Source organism: Rhinoderma darwinii, chromosome 9 (assembly GCF_050947455.1).
Source record: "Rhinoderma darwinii isolate aRhiDar2 chromosome 9, aRhiDar2.hap1, whole genome shotgun sequence".
NCBI lineage: Eukaryota > Metazoa > Chordata > Amphibia > Anura > Rhinodermatidae > Rhinoderma > Rhinoderma darwinii.
In genome coordinates, this window is record NC_134695.1 from 21,235,383 (window position 1) to 21,255,937 (window position 20,555).

A 20,555-nucleotide genomic window follows, 5' to 3' on the forward strand; every position below is an offset into this window, starting at 1 on the left:
GATGAGACATCTTTGCCCATCACTTCTGCAGCCATTTCCAGCCTCTATAGAAACACAAAAATTTGGACACCAAGACCCAGAACCATACATTAAAGGGGTTGTCCGGGCACAGACCGTTTTTTATACTGATGATCTAGCGATGTGCCTGGACAACCCCTTTTACTCAGACTAATAAATTTGGACCCCAGACTAGATCATAGAATACATACAGACCCAGACCTTCTAAACTATGGTGGTAGCATACTGTGGTATAAAATATTGGGGTGTTGGAAACCTGTGTGAGTAATTTAGCATAATCCTGTCATCTAGAGTAGGTGGGCGTCGATTTATGTGGTAAATTAATAAGCTCAGTAGTGTAATTCACCCCTGTGACGTGACCGGAGAGCGGCGATCGTCACAATCAGTTTATTAAAATTTACATTTCATTGTAACCCTTGTCTCTGACTTTCTTAGCAAAGATTATCTATTTATCTATGGTACATACGAAGCTACTGAACACTGGCTAGGGGGGAACTGCACACAGGAAAGACAGCGGCTACCGAATACCAGCTTGGGGTGAGGCACACAGGAGAGAGAGCGAATACTGAACACCAGCTTGGGGAGGGGTGCACATAGGAGAGACCACGGCTACTGAACACCAGCCTGAGGGCGGTGCATATAGAAGAGAGCTGCCAACTTTTGGAAAATATATATATATTTTTTAGAGAGAGGTTACTGGACTCTGTCTTTGCGGCGATGATCACCAGGAGAGAGCATAGCTTCATTATGCACTTGGAGATGCTGAACACCAGGAGAGGTGCTGCATTGTGTGCCTGCCAGGGGCAGAGCCGCGACAAACACAATGAAGCACTGCTCTCTCTCCTGGTGATCAGCGCAGCCATGGGCATAATGAAGCTCGGCTCTCTCTCCCTGTGTTCAGCGCCGCTAAGCACACATTGGTGCTGGAAATCGGGAGGGGGAAGTAGGTCAGCAAATCATGTGCCACATGCTGGCTGTGCACCTCTAGGTTGCTGACAAATGACCCCATCACAAAACAAATATGTAAGTGGTTTTTACCCTACATCTCCTAAAGAAGTAGTCTAATATTTCCTTACCATGTTACCTTAGAGAAGCGCCATTTCTGTCCTTTTTGGTTTTCTCCCTATCTGAATGAAAGATCCTTTATCAAGCTGGAGAGCCCCTATGTGGAAGGGCGAATGTACAAGTGACAGATTGTTGCAGAAATTTCTGCAACCGAATATCTGTTTCAGTTTTGGCAGCGAGCACATGGATCTATGCAAGCTCTTTTTAGATGAATGGGGTAGTTGCAGAAATTTCTCCAACAAATCTGCTGCACGTGTATATACCCTAAGGCTAGGAACACGAACGCGCACGCACTTTTAAAGCGTTTTTTTGGGCAAAATACAGAAGTGGGGCAAAAGAAAGGAGATGCATCATTCAAATCTTTATACCTTGCTTTCCTTTTGGATGCACTATTCACTATAGCTCAAAAAACGGAGCAACAAACTGCCACAAAAACAAACCAACAAAATTTGTGTGATCCTGGCCTAATGGCCCTTTTAAAAATTGTCAAATGTATAATTAAAATGAATAAGATCAATATTGATACTCACTTAGCATTACAGTAGTCAGGGCCACTCTGGAGATCTAGATCTTGGCTTTCTGCCTTGAAATCCACTTCAAGATTGACAGTAACAGGGCTGGCACCTCTTATGGTTATTATGTTGACCAAGAGATGTCTGTGCAAACGGTGAGCAAAGAGCTGTTGAGTAGTTGTAAATGTAGAGCACTGGACGGTATGGATAAAAGTTCCTAAAATCACAGGAAAAGGAATGAAGCAAAACTTCTTAGGGTCCATTCACAAAGTTTTTTGGCGCAGATTTTGACGCGGAAACCAAGTTGGAACGACTGGGAGGCAGAAAAAAAACAAAAACCTGCAGTGCTTGTTTATGCTAGTTTTCGCACCATTTTTTGCCCTGCAATCCTTGCATTACATTCAATGGCCACAGAAAAAAAAAAAAAAACACAGCGAAAAACGTAGGGTGGGGGGGGGGGGGGTTGAAGATAAAAAAAATTAAAGACGCACAGGCAGTTTAAAATCCGCCTCAAAATTCCTCCAGGAATTTTTTTCTGCCTGCAAAAACCGGTGTGACAGGGCGTTAGACGTATTTTATAGTCCTATAACCTATTAAACTCAAAACACATTCAACTGCCGTCCTTTCTCTGAAAAGACCATTAAGGTCAGGATCAAACACACAGTTTTTATGAAGTTTTGGTGGATTTTTTTTGGGCCAAAGCCAAAATGAAGGAAAGGTATAAATAAAAGACTTACGCATCTTCTTCTTTTGTGTCCACTTCTGTGTTTGTTTTTTAAAAAAAACTGAGCCTCAGGCCCTGTTGACACGTTTGACGCGGAAACCGCGTCGGAAAATGAACCAGAAAACGGCCGAAAATGCCTCCCAGTGATTTCAAGGCGGACGCTTTTTTTTTTTTTTTTTTTTTTAAACGCTCGCGGTAAAAATAAGCCACATGCCCTATCTTCGGGCGTTTACGCCTCTGACCTCCCATTGACAGTGGGAGACAGAGAAAGAGTATTTCAATGTGTTTTTGCCCTTGCAAAAAAAAACATGAAAAACACTGCAAAATACTCCATGTGAACTCAGCCTAAAAGTGCCACAAAACCTGCATCAAGTGTGTGTATGATCCTGGCCTTAGCATATGTGCAAAGGCCATCATAGTTCCTCTTTGCAACCAGACATTCACCCTCCATGTTTCTAAAAAGCATTTAACATTATTACTTATATTAGATCAAAGGCTTCTACCTGGGATTTTATAGCATAAAGCATTTTACATTTTCTTAATTTCCATTGGTTTATAGCGCTTGTGTATAGAAATAATCTACTAACAAATTGACTCATTTAGTAAATACATTGCATTACTTATCTTGTACTTATGATCAGTTACTACCTCTTATTAACCAGAGCGGCACACTTCTGCTGTTGCGATTGGAGACAGTGGACAAGCTTGTTATAAGGGTATGTTCACACGCAGCAGATTCTTTACAGAAATTTCTGAAAAATACATTCCACACATCTGAATAAGGTGGTTTCCGCAGTATTTGCATGGATTTCTACAAACCTCATTCAGATGAATAACACGAATCTGAGAAATTTAACACACGGCAGAGGTCGTTGCATAAAATCTGCAACTTAAATGAAACTTTTAGAAAATCCATGTGACTGCTGCAGCAACAACCCTGGTCAGACTAATAAAACAAATTTCAGGCTCATAAAATTTCTGCAACAAAATCTGCTGAGTGTGAATGCACCCTAAGGACCTGTGCACATCAGCGTTAGTTTCCACTGAGGGGTACCGTCAGAGGTTTCCGTCGGGTTAACCCCTCAGCAGAAAGTCAAACGGAAACCTCAGCTTCAGTTTCCCTCACCGTTTAACTCAATGGTGACGAAAACCTAGCTAATGGTTTCCGTCTGTCACTGTTGTAACAGGGTTCCGTTGTTTTGTACAGAAGCAATAGCACAGTCGATAGGGTATATACACGTGCGACCTATAAGGCCTTCCTTTATATATCTCTTCTGTTCATGTTCCGTTCCTGATTTTGGCTTACAAAAATATTTGTTACAACCTTAACCGGTTAAAGGAACAGTGTCATCACAAATAATTTTATTATATGTTAAAGATGTTAGTGCCTTAATATAAACGTTTATTTTCATTTGTGTGTTTGTGTTTTACTGTTTCTTATTTTCAGACTTTTTCTTCCCTATGGGGGCTGCCATTTTTTGTTCCATTTCTGTGTGTGTCGATTAACGACACACACAGACATGGAATACGGCAGCCACAGTCCCATAGGGACTGCGAACGGCTCCCGTCCCATTGACTGCCGTGTACGGCGTCTGTGTGGGAACTGCGCATGCGCCGCTCCCACACAGTCCTATTCGAAATTGGCGCCGTCCGGCGCCATTTTCCTGTGGACCGGAAGTCGCGGCTGGACAGTAATATTACTACTTCCGGTCGCGGCTTCCGGACAAGTGCACATGGAACAGCGGCAGCAAAGGGAGCGGACGGGCCGGAGGGAGCCGCGGCGGCAGGAGCAGGTAAGCGATTTCAATGTATGTTAGTGTTTGTGTGTGTTTACTACTGCATGTAAACCTACTACACTGTGGGTTACCTCAAAAAATGGCGACACACAGTGTAGGAGGTTAAACCTTTCAAACCCCTCGTTTATCCCGGCACTAGCCAGGATAAAGGAGGGGGGGATGCTGAGAGCTCACTAGAGCGAGAGCTTTTAACCCAATGTTGCAATGCTGCAATTTTGGGAACTAGCTCCAAACAGCTCCATCTAGTGACCAAAAATGGGTAGTATTATAAATTTGAAAAAATTTATAATATTTCCTGACTCGCGAAAAAAATAAAAAAAATTTGAACAATGTTTAATCACCCACACACTAAATGTTTAAATTTTAAAAAAAAAACATGTTTTTGGGGCGACACCATGCCTTTAAGGACTAGGCTGTTTTACAGCTAAATGACCAGAGCAAATTTCACAATTTTGCTATGCGCTTCTTTAGATGACTATAACTCAGCAGGTGAATAAAGTTCATCTTTGAATTTTACACTCTTTTTAAAGGACAGATAGGGCTTTGTTTTAGTGGCATTTGTCAGTATATATAATTTTTTTTTTTTTCTCTAAAGTGGGCAAAATTGGAAAAAAATGCAAGAATTTAGCAATTGCGCCAGTTTATGCTAGCATTTTTCACACACGGTATGAACCACGGCCAAAATTAATCTCCTTTCACATTCTTCCACTTCTTCCGTGCATGGGGATACCAAATATGTGTGCCTTATTCGCTGTGCGGGCATGTGCCAGGGCTTGGCATAAAAGGAGGCTTTTTGGCCTTTTCGGTCCAGGAATTTTGCATTTGATTTTAGAGCCGCATACTGTTTTCTGGGGGGCCTAATGCTGCTGAAACATTAGAAACACCCCATAAATGACTTCATTCACACAAGTAGACCCCACAAGGTTTCCTTCAAGGGGTTTATCATATTTTTAGCAAGTCCAGTTTTCTTCTGAAAGTTTCTTGAATAAGATGGAACAAAATAAAATCAGCACTTTTTTAGCAAATGCGTCAGTTTAGGCTAGTATTTTTCACACACGGTATAGACCACGGCCAAAATTCATCTCCTTTCACGTTCTTCCACTTCTCCCGTGCATGGGGATACCAAATATGTGTGCCTTACTCACTGTGCGGGCATGTGCCAGGGCTTGGCATAAAAGGAGGCTTTTTGGCCTTTTCGGTCCAGGAATTTTGCATTTGATTTTAGAGCCGCATACTGTTTTCTGGGGGGCCTAATGCTGCTGAAACATTAGAATCACCCCATAAATGACTTCATTCACACAAGTAGACCCCACAAGGTTTCCTTCAAGGGGTTTATCATATTTTTAGACAGTCCAGTTTTCTTCTGAAAGTTTCTTGAATAAGATGGAACAAAATAAAATTAGCTTTTTTTTTTAACAAATGCGTCAGTTTATGCTAGCTTTTTCACACACAAAATGGACCACGGACAAAATTCATCGCATTTCACATTCTTCCTCTTCTCCCGTGCATGGGGATACCAAATATGTGTGCTTTATTCATGGGCATGTGCCAGGGCTTGGCATAAAAAGAGGCTTTTTGGCCTTTTCGGTCCAGGAATTCTGCACTTGATTTTATAGCCGCATACTGTTTTCTGGGGGGCCTAATGCTGCTGAAACATTGGAAACACCCCATAAATGACTTCGTTCACACAAGTAGACCCCACAAGGTTTCCTTCAAGGGGTTTATCATATTTTTAGCAAGTCCAGTTTTCTTCTGAAAGTTTCTTGAATAAGATGGAACAAAATAAAATCAGCACTTTTTTAGCAAATGCGTCAGTTTAGGCTAGTATTTTTCACACACGGTATGGACCACGGCCAAAATTCATCTCCTTTCACGTTCTTCCACTTCTCCCGTGCATGGGGATACCAAATATGTGTGCCTTATTCACTGTGCGGGCATGTGCCAGGGCTTGGCATAAAAGGAGGCTTTTTGGCCTTTTCGGTCCAGGAATTTTGCATTTGATTTTATAGCCGCATACTGTTTTCTGGGGGGCCTAATGCTGCTGAAAGATTAGAATCACCCCATAAATGACTTCATTCACGCAAGCAGACCCCACAAGGTTTTCTTCAAGGGGTTTATCATATTTTTAGACAGTCCAGTTTTCTTCTGAAAGTTTCTTGAATAAGATGGAACAAAATAAAATTAGCAATTTTTTAGCAAATGCGTCAGTTTATACCAGCATTTTTCACACACGGTATAGACCACGGTCAAAATTAATCTCCGTTCACATTCTGCCACTTCTCCCGTGCACGGGGATACCAAATATGTGGCCTTATTTATCACATAGAGATGTAGGAGGGCGGAGGATAGAAGAAGATTATTTCACATATCGCTTTTTTTCAAAGCTGGTTTTACAAAACTCAACAGAGTTTCTAGAACACTTCCAAAATATCTGCTCGTCCACACTTACATTCTGCTCAGGGGTGTAGAGTTGCAGAAATAAATTATTCAGGGAATTTATTAGCGGTCTTATTTTGAACAACCGATCCCGGTTTGCATCGGTACTTGGGGGGGCCTGTGCGTTGTCATTGAAGTGGAGGAACCTCATTATTGTCTCATAACGAGACCTGGGCATTACTGCAGAATATACTGGGGTGGCTTGGGCGGGTCTTGTTGACCAGTAAGACCTAATGGAGGGCTTTTTGACAATACCCATATTTAGGGTGAGCCCCAAATTTTTTTTTAATTCCTGCAAATTGGTGGGCGTCCAATCTCTGGCATGGGTGGATGAAGGTTTCTGCCTTATATATTGCGTGGCATATAAATTTGTTTCGTGGACAATCTGATTTAGGATGTCGTCCGTTATAAATAAATGGAAGTAATCCATTTGGACAAAATTTGTATTGTCCACGGTTATGCCAGGAGTGGCAGTAAATCCGTGGATTCTAGGCCCAAAAGATGGGGCAGGTGCCCATACAAGAGCCTGGACTGGAGGGACCAGGCTGTCCCGTGCTACAGCGCTACTTGGCCCTGCGCTTTCATGTTCTGCAGTTTCGACTGCATCAGGGACAACGTCCCCTGAAGATGAACCTGAAGTGACGCTGTCATCGTCACTACCTAAAACAGGTTCCATCTCGGACGCCATCTCTGATGCGGTCTCCGACTCAGACCACAGCATGGCGTATGCCTCCTCGGCGCTAAACAACTTCCTCGCCATAACGTAACTAACACTAACACTAACTAAACAAATTTTATTTTTTTATTTTTTTTATAAAACACACAAACTAAGGCCCCATGCACACGACCGTGCCCGCAATTGCTGTCCGCGATCGCGGGCACGGCCGGCCGCTGACTGACAGCCGCATTTTCGGGCCGTGCTCCCATACAAAGTATGGGAGCACGGCCCGCAAAATGCGAAAGAACGGACATGTTCCATAATTCCCGGAACATTTCCACGGCACTGACACCCTTCCGTAGTGCTACTGAAAGGTGTCAGCATTCAATGAAAGTGAATGGCTCAGTTTTTGCGGACCGCAGTTGCGGTCCGCAAAAACGGAGGTTTTTTGCTGTCGTGTGCATGGGGCCTAACTGCTATATATATCTACACTACCGCTAACAAAAAAATAAACCGCTATATATATTATATATATGTGGATATATATATAATTATATACTCCCTACCTGCCTATTCTAATAGAATAAAGGAAAGAAAGGTAGATAGATAGAAAAAAAGATAGATGGATAGATAGATTTCTATCTATCTATACAATCTATCTATACAGAGAATGTTTTATAGTGTAACTGTTTTTTGTTTTTTTCACTGTAATCTTCTGGCAGCAATTCTCCCGAGTCTCTTTTTCTCCTCAAACTGAAACAATGTTTGAGGAGAAGAAAAGAGGCAGGAGATTTACTGCCAGAAAACTCAAAATAAAACAAATGTGGTCGCTGTGATTTTCACAGCGACCACATGTTCAGGGACCATCAGATTGGTCCCTGATACTCTGCCCAGTGCCCAGAGCTGTTGGTAACAGCGAGGGCACAGGGCTGTGTGCACGCGATCGCGGGCACAGGGCTGTGTGCACGCGATCGCGTGCACACTGTTTTATAAGCAGAAATGCATGTGATCGCTGTGATTGGTTGTCACAGCGACCACATGTTCAGGGACCATCAGATTGGTCCCTGATACTCTGCCCAGTGCCCAGAGCTGTTGGTAACAGCGAGGGCACAGGGCTGTGTGCACGCGATCGCGTGCACACTGTTTTCTATGCAGAAATGCATGTGATCGCTGTGATTGGTTGTCACAGCGATCACATGTTCAGGGGCCAAAAGATTGACCCCTGACATTCTGCCCAGTGCCCATGGCTGTTAGCAACAGCCAGGGCATAGAGCTGTGTGCACGCGATCGCGCGTGCACAGTCTCTGAAGTGCGGCCGTATATATACTATACGCCGGACTTTAGAGACCCTGACCGCTGGCCGTATATTTACGGCCAGCGGTCGGGAACCTGTTAATGACATCTCACATACTATTACTTCGCTGTCGTTAAGGACTTAACGAAACACAACGTTGTGTTGCTGGTGCAGGCTCAGAAGCCAGCGTGTCTAATGTATATTTTAATTTTAATAATAATTTTATTGTTCAAGAATAAATATGTACATAGAATACATTTTTTCCCCATAGTTATCCTATACCCTCCTCCCCCCCCCCCCCCAGCCTATTCCGGGATATAAATAGAAACAATAAAACAGACCTGCTATATAGACCCTTAACCCCTTAAGGACACGGCCAATTTTGGCCTTGAGGACAGAACAATTTTTTTATATTTCCCTCTTTGCATCCCGACGCTCATAACTTTCTTATTTTTTGTACGACGTAGTTGTATGAGACTTTGTTTTTTGCAGGACGAGTTGTACTTTATGTAGGTACCAATACATTATCGTTTCATTTATATAAAAATTTTATTTTGGTGAAAATGCAGAAAAAAAAAGCAGTTCCGATGCCGTTTAATATATTTATTTTTTTACACCATACACCGATCATAAATAATTTTACACATTTGTAGTACAGGTTGTTATGGTCGTGGCGATACCAAATAGGTCTATATTATTTTAGGTTTTGGGACTTATATTTTAAAAAGTTTATTTATTGCAAATAAGTTGTGTATTTGTTTACTTTTATTTTTTTAACTGTAATGTACTGGCATAGATCTGAGAGTACATTAGCCTGTGTACCGATTATACACAGGCAGTTGTTAGGGCATACCTCAGCTGTATACCTCAGCTGTATGCCCTGCTGTAGGGTACAGTTGACACTCTGCTGTAACGGCAGGGAATGGAGCTCGCTCCGATCCCTGCCATTAACCCCTTAGATGCGGCGACCATCTTAGCGGTTTGAAGCCGATCGGCATCACCACGGTGTGCTGCTGGGGGTGCCGGTAGTTGCTATGGCAACAGGAAACCTACCAATGGCCTACTGGCCTGCCACGTACGGATGCCCATTGGGCCCCTGCCCGGAGGCGAGGCCGAACAGGCTTACTGTCAGTGAATAACTGATAGCTCTAATGCATTGCACTATGTGGGAAGTGCAATGTATTGGAGTAAAGATCAGAGGTGCAGGCCTTCACATCCCCTAGTGGGACAGAAAAAAAAAAAGTGAAAAAAAAAAAAAAGTTCATAAAAAAACTGTTCAATAAAAGAGTAAAAATAAAAACGTTTCAAGTTAAAAAAAAAAACTGCCTTTTTTCCTTATAATATTTTTTTATTACAGGAAAAAAATGGACACATGTTTAGTATCACCACGTTTGTAACGACCCAACCTATAAAACTATAATGTTATTTTTACCGCATGGTGAACACCGGAAAATAAATAAAAATAAATAAATGCCAGAATCACAATTTTTTTTGACCACCACCACCAAAACATAGAATAAAAAGTAATCAAAAAGTCACATGTACCCCAAAATACTACTAATACAAACTAAAACTTGTCCCGCTAAAAACAAGGCCTTACACAACTTTTTTGAGTGAAAAATAAAAAAAAAGTTCTGCCTCTCTGAATATGGGGACACAAAATGTGCCGTTATGTTCGAAAAGCAGATAACGGGCACAATTGCGACATCAGACACATCTATGAAATATTTATTTCCTGATGTATTGCACACAGCTTACATATTTAAGCTGTGCGCAAAACATGAGGGCATAATAAGAGGGTATAATGATGTGGTAATAACTGCTGTTTGGACACGTTCTAGGGTAAGGAAGAGAGAGAGCGCCATTTGACTTTTGAAGCGCAGATTTTGCTTGGTAGGAGTTCGGTTTGGTGTTTTACTGGTATTTCAGTTTATAATGTGGGGGGTATATGTAAGCTGTGAGGAGTAAATTGGAATATATGTAAACTGTGAGAAGTACATCAGGGTATATATCTGTAGGATCAAAATGCTCACTTTACCCCTCGATAAATTCCTTGAGGGCTGTAGTTTCCCAAATGGGGTCACTTTTGAGGGTTTCCACTGTTTTGGTCCCTCAGGGGGTTTGCAAATGCAACATGGCACCCGAAAACCATTCCAGAAAAACTTGAGCTCCAAAAGCCAAACGGTGCTCCTTCCCTTCTGAGCCCTGCTGTGTGTCCAAACAGCCGTTTATTACCATATATGGAGTATTGTCGTAATCAGGAGAAATTTATTTTCAAATGTTGGGGTGCTTGTTCTCCCTCTTGCCTTGTAAATATTTAAAATGTCTACATTTATTGGAAAAAACAATAGATTTTCATTTTTACAGCCTTATTTCACAAAATGTTTCAAAAACCTGTGGGGTTAAAATGCTCACTATACCCCTTGAAAAATCTAGTAGGTGATCCTTTGCTTCAGTCCAGTATCAGTGCAATAAATATTGAGTTGCATTTCCTTGGTAAAACCTTCTCGGTTACAGAAAAAATGGATTAAAACAGGTTTTCTGCAAAAAATAAATACATTTGTAAATGCCTTCTTGACTTCTCCACTTTGCTTTAATTCCTTGTGAAATGCCTAAATGATTAAGAAACTTTCTAAATGCTGTTTTCAATACTTTGAGGGGTGCCGGTTTTTAAATAGGGTGACATAGGGGGTTTCTAATATATAGGGCCCTCAAAGCCACTTCAGAAATGAACTGGTCTCTAAAAAAAAACAAAAGAAAGAATTTATCTTCAAAATGTAAGAAATTGTTGCTAAAAGTTCTAAGCCTTGTAACGTCCTGGAAAAATAAAAGATTTAAAAAAAAACAAACTATGCCAACATAAAAGTAGACATATGGGATATGTGAACCAGTAATTATTAACACACACACACACACACATATATATATATATACACATACATACGTTAAATATAAATATATCCACAAATATAGTCACATACATATAAATACACATATTTATTTATATGCATGTGAATATATATATATATATATATATATATATATATATATATAACACACACACACACACACACACACACACACACACGTCCTTCTCAATGAATTTATTTCAGCAATTCAATTCAAAAAGTGAAACTCATTATGTAGATTCATTGCACAGAGTGATTTCCAGTATTTTTTTCTTTTAATGTTGATGATTATGGCTAACAGTTAATGAAAACCCAAAATTTAGTGTCTCAAAAAATGTGAATATTAAATAAGCCCAATTTCAAAAATTATTTTGAATACAGAAATGTTGGTGTACTGAAAAGTAGGTCCAGTATATGCACTCAATACTAGGTTAGGGCTCCTTTTGAATGAATTACTGCATCAATGCGGCGTGGCATGGAGGCGATCAGCCTGTGGCACTGCGGAGGTGTTCTGGAAGCCCAGGTTGCTTTGACAGCGGCCTTCAGCTCGTCTGCATTGTTGGGTCTGGTGTCTCATCTTCCTCTTGACAATACCCCATAAATTCTCTATGGGGTTTAGGTCAGGCGAGTTTGCTGGCCAAATCAAGCACAGTGATACTGTAGTTATTAAACCAGGTATTGGTACTTTTGGCAGTGTGGGCAAGCGCCAAGTCTTTGCTGAAATATAAAATCAGCATCTCCACAAAGCTGGTCAGCAAAGGGAAGACGGCTGCGTTGACTCTGGACTTGATATAACACAGTGGACCAACACCAGCAGAGGACATGGCTCCCCAAACCATCACGGACTGGAAACTTTACACTGGGCCGCAAGCAACTTGGATTGATGCCTCTCCACTCTTCCTCCAGACTCTGGGACCTTGATTTACTTTCATCTGAAAACACGACTGGACCACTGAGCAACAATGTTGGTCCACTGTGTTTTTTTCAAGGCCCGAGTCAACACAGCCGTCTACCAGGACATTTTAGAGCACTTCAGGCTTCCCTCTGCTGACAAGCTTTATGGAGATGCGGGTTTCATTTTCCAGTAGGACTTGACACCTGTCCACACTGCCAAAAGTAACACTACGTGGTTTAATAACCACAGTATCAGCATTTGTCTGTATTGGACATTATATAGAAGAGAGATAAAGCAACCAATCCGCTCGCTGCTTTCATGCACCTAGCTGCCTCAAAAAGCTGTAATCTGATTGGTCGTCTCAAAGGGCTCGGACAGCGGCCTCAGTCAAGAGAGTAAATGCTTTCCAGAAAAAGATTAAATATATTTCTCAATATAGCAGAAATGCAAAAAGAAAGACGAATTAGGTCTCAAGAATTTGAAGATGATGAGGCAACACTTACTGCAGCTCAAGAACGTCAGGCCAGAACTCGCGCATCAGAAACTTCTACCCAGCATGAATCTCGGCTAAGTAAACAGCGTGCTCGCATGGCGGCCTCTCGGTCTCTGGAGTGTAACGAGGAATGCGAAGCGCGACTATCTGCTGACCAAGAGCACCATGCATCGTCACGCAAATCAAACTTTCACCGACAGAGAATCTCGCTTGAGTTGTCGGAGAGCTCGCACAGCGGCCTCTCGAGAACTTGAAAGTAGTGAAGAATGTGAAGCGCGATTAACAGACCAATATCAACGACGATTGGAATCAGCTAGAGAGAATTATGAATGCACGCGCCAAGCTAATGAAAGTTATTTATTGACTAAAAGGGAAAGAGGCGATGAAATACAGCAGGCATAAACAGCAGAACAACGTCATTCACGCTTAGAGGCTGAGTGAATTCGACACTCTTATCTGAATCTTCTGATGAAATAGACATTTCTGTTAAGTCTCATGAGTGTGGTGCGGAAAACAATGTTGTTACTTGGGTCAAATAGGAAACAGCAGGTTTTATGTATTCCCCTAGGATTGACTATGCCGAATTCGCTTCTGTAGGTGGTATGGTCGAAATTTGCAATTTTTGCGGTGCTCTCAAATGGAGAAAAGAACCAAATGGAATCTGTTGTTCAAGTGGTAAAGTTCACATTGAAGAATTTCAAGAACCTCCAGAGCGAATAAAACAACTTTTACGCATAAGTCCTCTATGGCCAGTAGATTTCAGGAGGCAGGGTTCAAGATTCTGTCCCGCTGGTATAGGGTGCCTTCCAGATTGCATGCAATGATCCCGGCAGCCTCGCCATTATGCTGGAGATGAGGTGACCATGTGGGTACAATCATGCATATTTTTTGGGACTGCCCACTCCTGACTGGGTTCTGGTCCGAGGTGTGGCGCATTTCCTCAAAATTTACGGATTTCCCCCTCCCGCGATCCCCGGGCGTTTTCCTGCTCCATTTGTGTGAGGTCCCCCTGTCTACGTACAGACGCTCGGTAGTTAGCCATTTGGTGAATGCGGCTAGGGCGTGTGTCCCTGCACTGTGGAGACAGTCCTGTCCCCAGTCAGTGGTGTGGTTCGGCAAGATTCAGGAGATCATGAGAATGGAGGACCTCACGGCATCAATGAAGGGGACCCATGCCTCCTTCCTCAAAACATGGCATGAATGGATCCGATTTCAAACAACTGCGGAATATAAGACCATCATGGCCTAGTGAATTCACACCTAGATCCAGTGTGTCAGGTAAGCTCCCCCCCTCCTCCCCGTTTTTCCTCTCCCTCTTACGGTCTCTGTTTTTCTTTCTTCCTCTTTCTGTTCTCATGCTCGCTTCTGGAGTATCATGCACGGCTGCGGGTTCAGGGTGCATATCGGAGATTCTTTAAATATTTTATTCCAGCGACATGGTACTTTCAGGTGACCCCATACACTTATGTGATGCTGATAGCTGGCCTGTTGAATGTTTTGCACTGCCATTTTCTAACGGTGTTGTGTATACTTTGAATACTTTGTGATACAAAATAACTAAATGAAAATAAATGTAAAAAAAACCAAAAAACTTTTAAATGGTGACCATCCACAATCAAAACACTTCTTAGACAGTATCCGTTTATACAACAGCGCAATTCAAATTAAATCTTTTGGGGCAAAACTAATTACAGAGGGACCATTCATGCTAACCTTCAAAGTGCAAGGCCAAGTTTGCCATCTCATCGGATCTTTGCTACCACAAGAGGAGTCAAAAATGTTTTATTTATTTTGTATCGGATTACAATAAACAGTCCAATATCAGAACTTTCCACAACTAAATAGTAACCTTTTATCTCCACTTCAAAACATGCGGCATCACGTGAATCCGTACATGCATAGCTTCAAAGCTGCATTACAGTCTATTCCGCAGGGGCAAAGCAATGATTACAAAATCAGCAGCAGCACAGATAGATGTCCTGTTGCTGAACACCGCGCCAGGTAGAACGCCTCCATCACAGATGAAGTTGCAGTGGTTTTAGTTTATCAGGAGTGCGATAGGCAGGACATGTTGCGCACTGACGATCGCCTGCAACGCATTTTCGAAAAACACACAGCTTACGTCTCCCTGCAATATCCTTTCATTTATTGCCACGGCGAAGATTAATACAATTTTGCACTCTACCAAATTAATCCTACTACTAGGGTAACAAATTTTCATAAAAATATATCAGCCCAGCAATTTTATTCATACCTGCTGCAGATAAGGCAAATTTATTTGTTGACACCTATGCGAAAATAGAGACGGAGCGTTTAGTGTACATACGCACTAACCAGACACTTTACGCGCTGATGATTCTGTGCATCTGCGAGACACCATGCAACAAGATAATAACATGGAAAACTTAGGCCTGATCTACACGAGCGTGTGCGTTTTGCGCACGAAAAAAACGCAGCGTTTTGCGTGCACAAAAGGCACTTGACAGCTCCGTGTGTCATCAGTGTATGATGCGCGGCTGCGTGATTTTCACGCAGCCGCCATCATAGAGATGAGGCTAGTCTACGTCAGTCACTGTCCAGGGTGCTGAAAGAGTTAACTGATCGGCAGTAACTCTTTCAGCACCCTCGACAGTGAATTCCGATCACCATATCGAGTAACCGGTTTAAAAAAAAAAAAAAAAAAAAAAGTTCGGACTTAACGAGAACTTCCCGGCCGTTGCCTTGGTGACACGCCTCTCTTGACATCTGGCCCCACCTCCCTGGATGACGCGGCAGTCCATGTGACCGCTGCAGCCTGTGCTTGGCCTGTGATTGGCTGGAGCTGTCACTTGGACTGAATTGTCATCCCGGGAGGTCAGACTGGAGGAAGAAGCCGGGAGTTATCGGTAAGTCAGAACTTTTTTTTTTTTTTTACACGTTCACGTATATTGGGATCGGAAGTCACTGTCCAGGGTGCTGAACCAGTTTAACTCTTTCGGCACCCTGGACAGTGACTGTCTCCTGCCGGGTTCGGTCAAAACGAGTTCGGCTGAACCCGGTGAAGTACGGTTCGCTCATCTCTAAGACACTCCGTTCGGATGTTTGTAAACAGAAAAGCACGTGGTGCTTTTCTGTTTACATTCAGTTTGACAGCTCTTGCGCGAATCACGCACGGAAGTGCTTCCGTGCGACCTTCGTGGTTTTCACGCACCCATTGACTTCAATGGGTGGGTGATGCGTGAAAAACGCACGATTATAGAACAGGTCGTGAGTTTTACGCAACGCACTCGCGCTGCGCAAAATTCACGCATTGTCTGCACTGCCCCATAGAGTAATATAGGTGAGTACGACACGCGTGAAAAGCACGCGCGCATATTACGCTCGTGTAAATGAGGCCTCAGGGCGATTAGTTATCCTGCTATCCACTTTTACCGGTGGTCCGCCTTACATGCATGAACGCACACAAGATGCTGTCTGCTACGTCCAAAAATACGGCCGGCCTGACCTTTTCATAACGTTCACAACTAATCCAAAGTGGTACGAAATTTCCCAAGAACTTCTCATAGGATAGGCGTCTTATGATAAGCATGATAAGCCAGAGTATTCCACTTAAAACTAAAATGATGATCGACCTGATCACAAAACAAAAAGTTTTCGGTTCAGTTCTTTGTTTCATGTACAGCGTTGAGTGGCAAAAGCGTGGCTTGCCACATGCCCACATTCTCCTGTGGCTGCAATAAAAAAAAAAATGTGTCACGATGCTGTTGACATGGTCATAAGTGCTGAATTTCCTGACCGGAACGAGTATCAGATATTGCACGAGATTGTAAAGACGCACATGGTTCATGGGCTATGCGGCGCTCTAAATAGAAACTCTCCTTGCATGCAGGGGGTCATTGCTCTAAAAGATACCCTAGAGCACTATTAGAGCAAACGATTTCGGGGGAAATCGGGTATCTGTTGTATCGTCGAAGATCACCTCCGCAAGGTGGATTCACAGCTAAAATCAGGTTACATGGTCAAGAAATTGTTTTGGACAATAGATGGGTTGTACCCTATTGACCGGTGTTACCAAGAACATTTCAAGCTCGAAATATGTAACAACGTCGAATCTATTAAATATATATGTAAATACGCCAACAAGTGGAGTGACGAGGCCACGTTTGCGTTGAGAAATAATAATGAATACGACGAAGTCACGAGGTCCCAATCTGGCCGATATATAAGCTCTTCTGAGGTGGTGTGGCGCATTTTGAGGTTCCACATTCACGAGAGACATCCGCCAGTGATGAATCTTGATATTCACCTTGAATGCGGACAACGGGTGTACTTCAACCCTGAAAATGTGGCAGAGCGGTTAGAAAACCCGAGACAAACCAATTTGCTGGCATACCAATTTGCTGGCATACTTTCAACTTTTTGAAAACGATGATTTCGCAAAAACACTGTTATATAACTAAGTTCTGTCATATACTTATAATAAGCAGCAAGGTGTTTTCAACCGTAGAAGACAGCTGTGGATGGCGAGGCCGGCATTTTAAAAGAACATAGCATTCTGAGTTTTTTGGATGCACCGTATAGACTCTTCCAATGACATTACTTACGCTTACTTGTACAGAGTGCGAAGACCTACTTCTTTTGCCGAATTGCGAATGGTTGATGATATTGAATATCCTACTTACCAGGCTGCTTGCCGAGTGCGTCACTTGCTAGATGGTGATCAGCATTGGGGTGGCGCTTTGGCCGAAGCATGGATCAGCGATAGTCCACATCGCTTGTGTCATTTGTTTGCAATATTGCTGGTTTGTTTGTAGACTTTCGGATGCTGCACAATTGTGGCAAAAATATCAGGAAAAATTAGTTGAAGACTTTTTCAGGAATGCACAACGAAACAACGGTGAACTCAACGACAGGTTGCGTGAAAGTAATATGAATCGATGTTTGCTGGCTATCCAAGACAGTTACATCTATAGGGGGTAATCCAGGCTCTCAATATGGTATGCCCGTACCAGCTTTAGACGGAGAGTGCATTAACATGGAGTACCTGGCGGAAACAAACTATAATCCTGCGGAACTGGCCGAAACATTGCAATACGGTGTCTCGAGTCAGAGAGGAACAACGTATGATATTCGATCACGTGTGTCATAGCGTAGATGATACTTTTGGAGAAATCCTGTTTTTAGATGCACCCGGTGGGACGGGAAAATCACCACCAAAGTCATCTTGGCCCAAATATGCAATCAAAGCAAAATTGCTCTTGCGGTCGCTTCATCGGGCATAGCAGCCACATTGTTGCCCGCGGGCAAAACCGCCCATACAATGTTCAAGATCCCGATTGACTTGAGTCTTACGAAAAGCCAAGTGTGTAATGTTTCTAGAAACAGCGATAAAGCAAGGGTTCTACGCGATTGCCGTTTAGTAATATGGGATGAGTGCACTATGGCAAACCATAAAGCGGTAGATAGAACCTTGAGATATCACAAAAAAATGACCGGCCCATTGGTGGTATGACAATGCTTTTCTGTGGCGATTTTATGCAGACTTTGCCAGTCATACTACGAGGAACGAGGGCAGATGAAATTAGGGCCTGTCTAAAGAGCTCAAGCCTGTGGCGTAACATTATACCGATACATTTAACAATAAATATGCGGGCGCATACAGGAGGCAACCCAAATGCACAAGCGTTTTCAGATTTATTACAAAAAATTGGTGATGGCACATATGCACAAGAAGGGAAAGTTATTTTGCCTGATAATTTATGTTTGTACTGTTCCATCATTGCAACACCTCATTTCTTCTGTGTATGGTGATCCAACGCAAATAACAAATCATGAAAACTCTTGGCTATGCGAAAGAGATATTTTGACCACTCGCAACGACCAGGCAGCAGCAATAAACGCTGAAATATTGACGTGTGTTCATGGGGAAAGTGCCGAATATATCTCGATCAACAGAGTCATTGAACAAGACGACGCTACAAACTATCCGGTGGGATTTTTTAATTCCCTAAGCACACACGGTCTTCCTTCACACAAAATTAATTTAAAAGTCAGCGTCCCCATAATTCCCCTTAGAAATCTAAGCCCACCAAAACTATGTAACGGCACCCAACTAAAAATCACAAATCTACAACAAAACATGATAGAAGCTGAGATTTTAACAGGATGCAGCGCATGTGATAGCGTTTTTATACCCCGAATCCCCCCCATTCCAAATAATCTTCCCTTCATTTTTAAACGTGTACAGTAGGCTGGTCACCCAAAAATTAATTTTTGGTTTTTTTTACCGGGGGACCCCCCTAAAAGTTGTAAATTGGCTAGAAATGTGTGATTGGCAAAGTTTCAGCTCAACTTAACGTTATTCCGTGCCTCATTGAGGTTAAAGTCTAGAAAAACTGGGATTTTTAGCAAAAAAAAAAAAAACTAACCGTTTTTTCCTCCTTTAACCCCTTAATGATCAGGCCATTTTGAATATTTTTTGTTTTTTCACGGTCGCATTCCAAGAGTCGTAACTGTTTTATTCTGTCGACATAGCCGTATAAGGGCTTGTTTTTTGCGGGACGAGTTGTATTTTGTAATTGTACCATTTTTAATAATATATCTATTAACTTTTATTAACTTTATTTTAGGAGAGAATTTAAAATAAGCAGCTATTCCAGAATTTTCACGTTATATATTTACGCCGTTTACTATGCAGCGTAAATAACATGTTAACTTTATTCTATGGGTCGGCACGATTATGGAGATATCAAATATATATAGGTTTTATATGTTTTCCTACGTTTGCACAATAAAAACCCTTTTAGAAAAAAAAATCCTTGTTTTTGCATTGCCGCATTCCAAGAGCCGTAATTTTTTTATTTTTCCGTCAATGTGGCTGTATGTGGGCTTGATTTTTGCGGGCCAAGGTGTAGTTTTCATTAGTACTATTTTGGGGTACATAGGACTTCTAGATTAACTTTTATTTAATTTTTTACGGGGGGAATGTGTGAAGAGAGAATTTGGCCGTTGTATTTTGCGGTTTTTTTGGACGCCGTTCATCCGGCGGTTTAATTAATGTGTTAACATTTTTTTTTTGCAGTGGATGAGCGGAGTGCCGCGGCACCCCTGGACGGCTCTCGCGGCATCCCGCTTGGGAACCATTGACTTAGTATATCAAAGCATTATTGCCTGTCAGTGTAAATCATGCCTCTGGCATGGCCTAACTGGCATTTGCTGAAGGCAGACCTGGGGGCCTTTGTTAGTACCCCGGCTGCCATGGAAACCCGACGGCGCCCCGCGATTTCTTTGCAGGGTCGCTTATGGGGTGACAGAGGGAGCTCCCTCCCTCTGTCAAACACATTAGATGTCGCTGTTGACAGCGGCATTTAACGGGTTAAACTGCCAGAATCGGAGCGCGCTTACGTTCCGGCAGTTGCAGCAGGAGCCAGGCTGTATATAACAGACGTGCTCTTGCCGCTGATCGAGTGTATACACTGGCAGTGCCCACGCGATCAAAGGACGGATATATCTGTCCTCCTGCGTGAAGTAGCAGCTGCAGAGGACGGATACATCCGTCCTTCGGCGTAAAGAGGTTAAAATGGAAACCATTCGTCCTAGAAACCTGATTCTTGTCTCATTTCATAGGAAATGTTGTTGCCTTGAAGTTTGATTCCCATGACTTTGTTGCTAAAACTTATAGATTTAGTGGTATTTAGCATTTTTCGTGTCAGGTCATGGTGCTTATCCTCAAAAGTGACTTTTCATGAAAAGGCCTAAAAACATTACAACATTCAA

The 20,555-nt window shown here is 42.4% G+C and overlaps 1 protein-coding gene across 3 annotated transcripts in view; it reads right to left on the reverse strand.

The window, feature by feature from the left end:
- The window catches only part of PGGHG (protein-glucosylgalactosylhydroxylysine glucosidase), a 233,730-nt gene that overhangs the window by 138,459 nt on the left and 74,716 nt on the right, over positions 1 to 20,555 (reverse strand). For all 3 annotated transcript variants that reach the window (XM_075837336.1, XM_075837338.1, XM_075837337.1), the window contains exon 3: positions 1,614 to 1,812. In XM_075837336.1, coding sequence (XP_075693451.1) covers positions 1,614 to 1,812 — 199 coding nt within the window. The remainder of the gene's footprint in view (positions 1 to 1,613; positions 1,813 to 20,555) is intronic.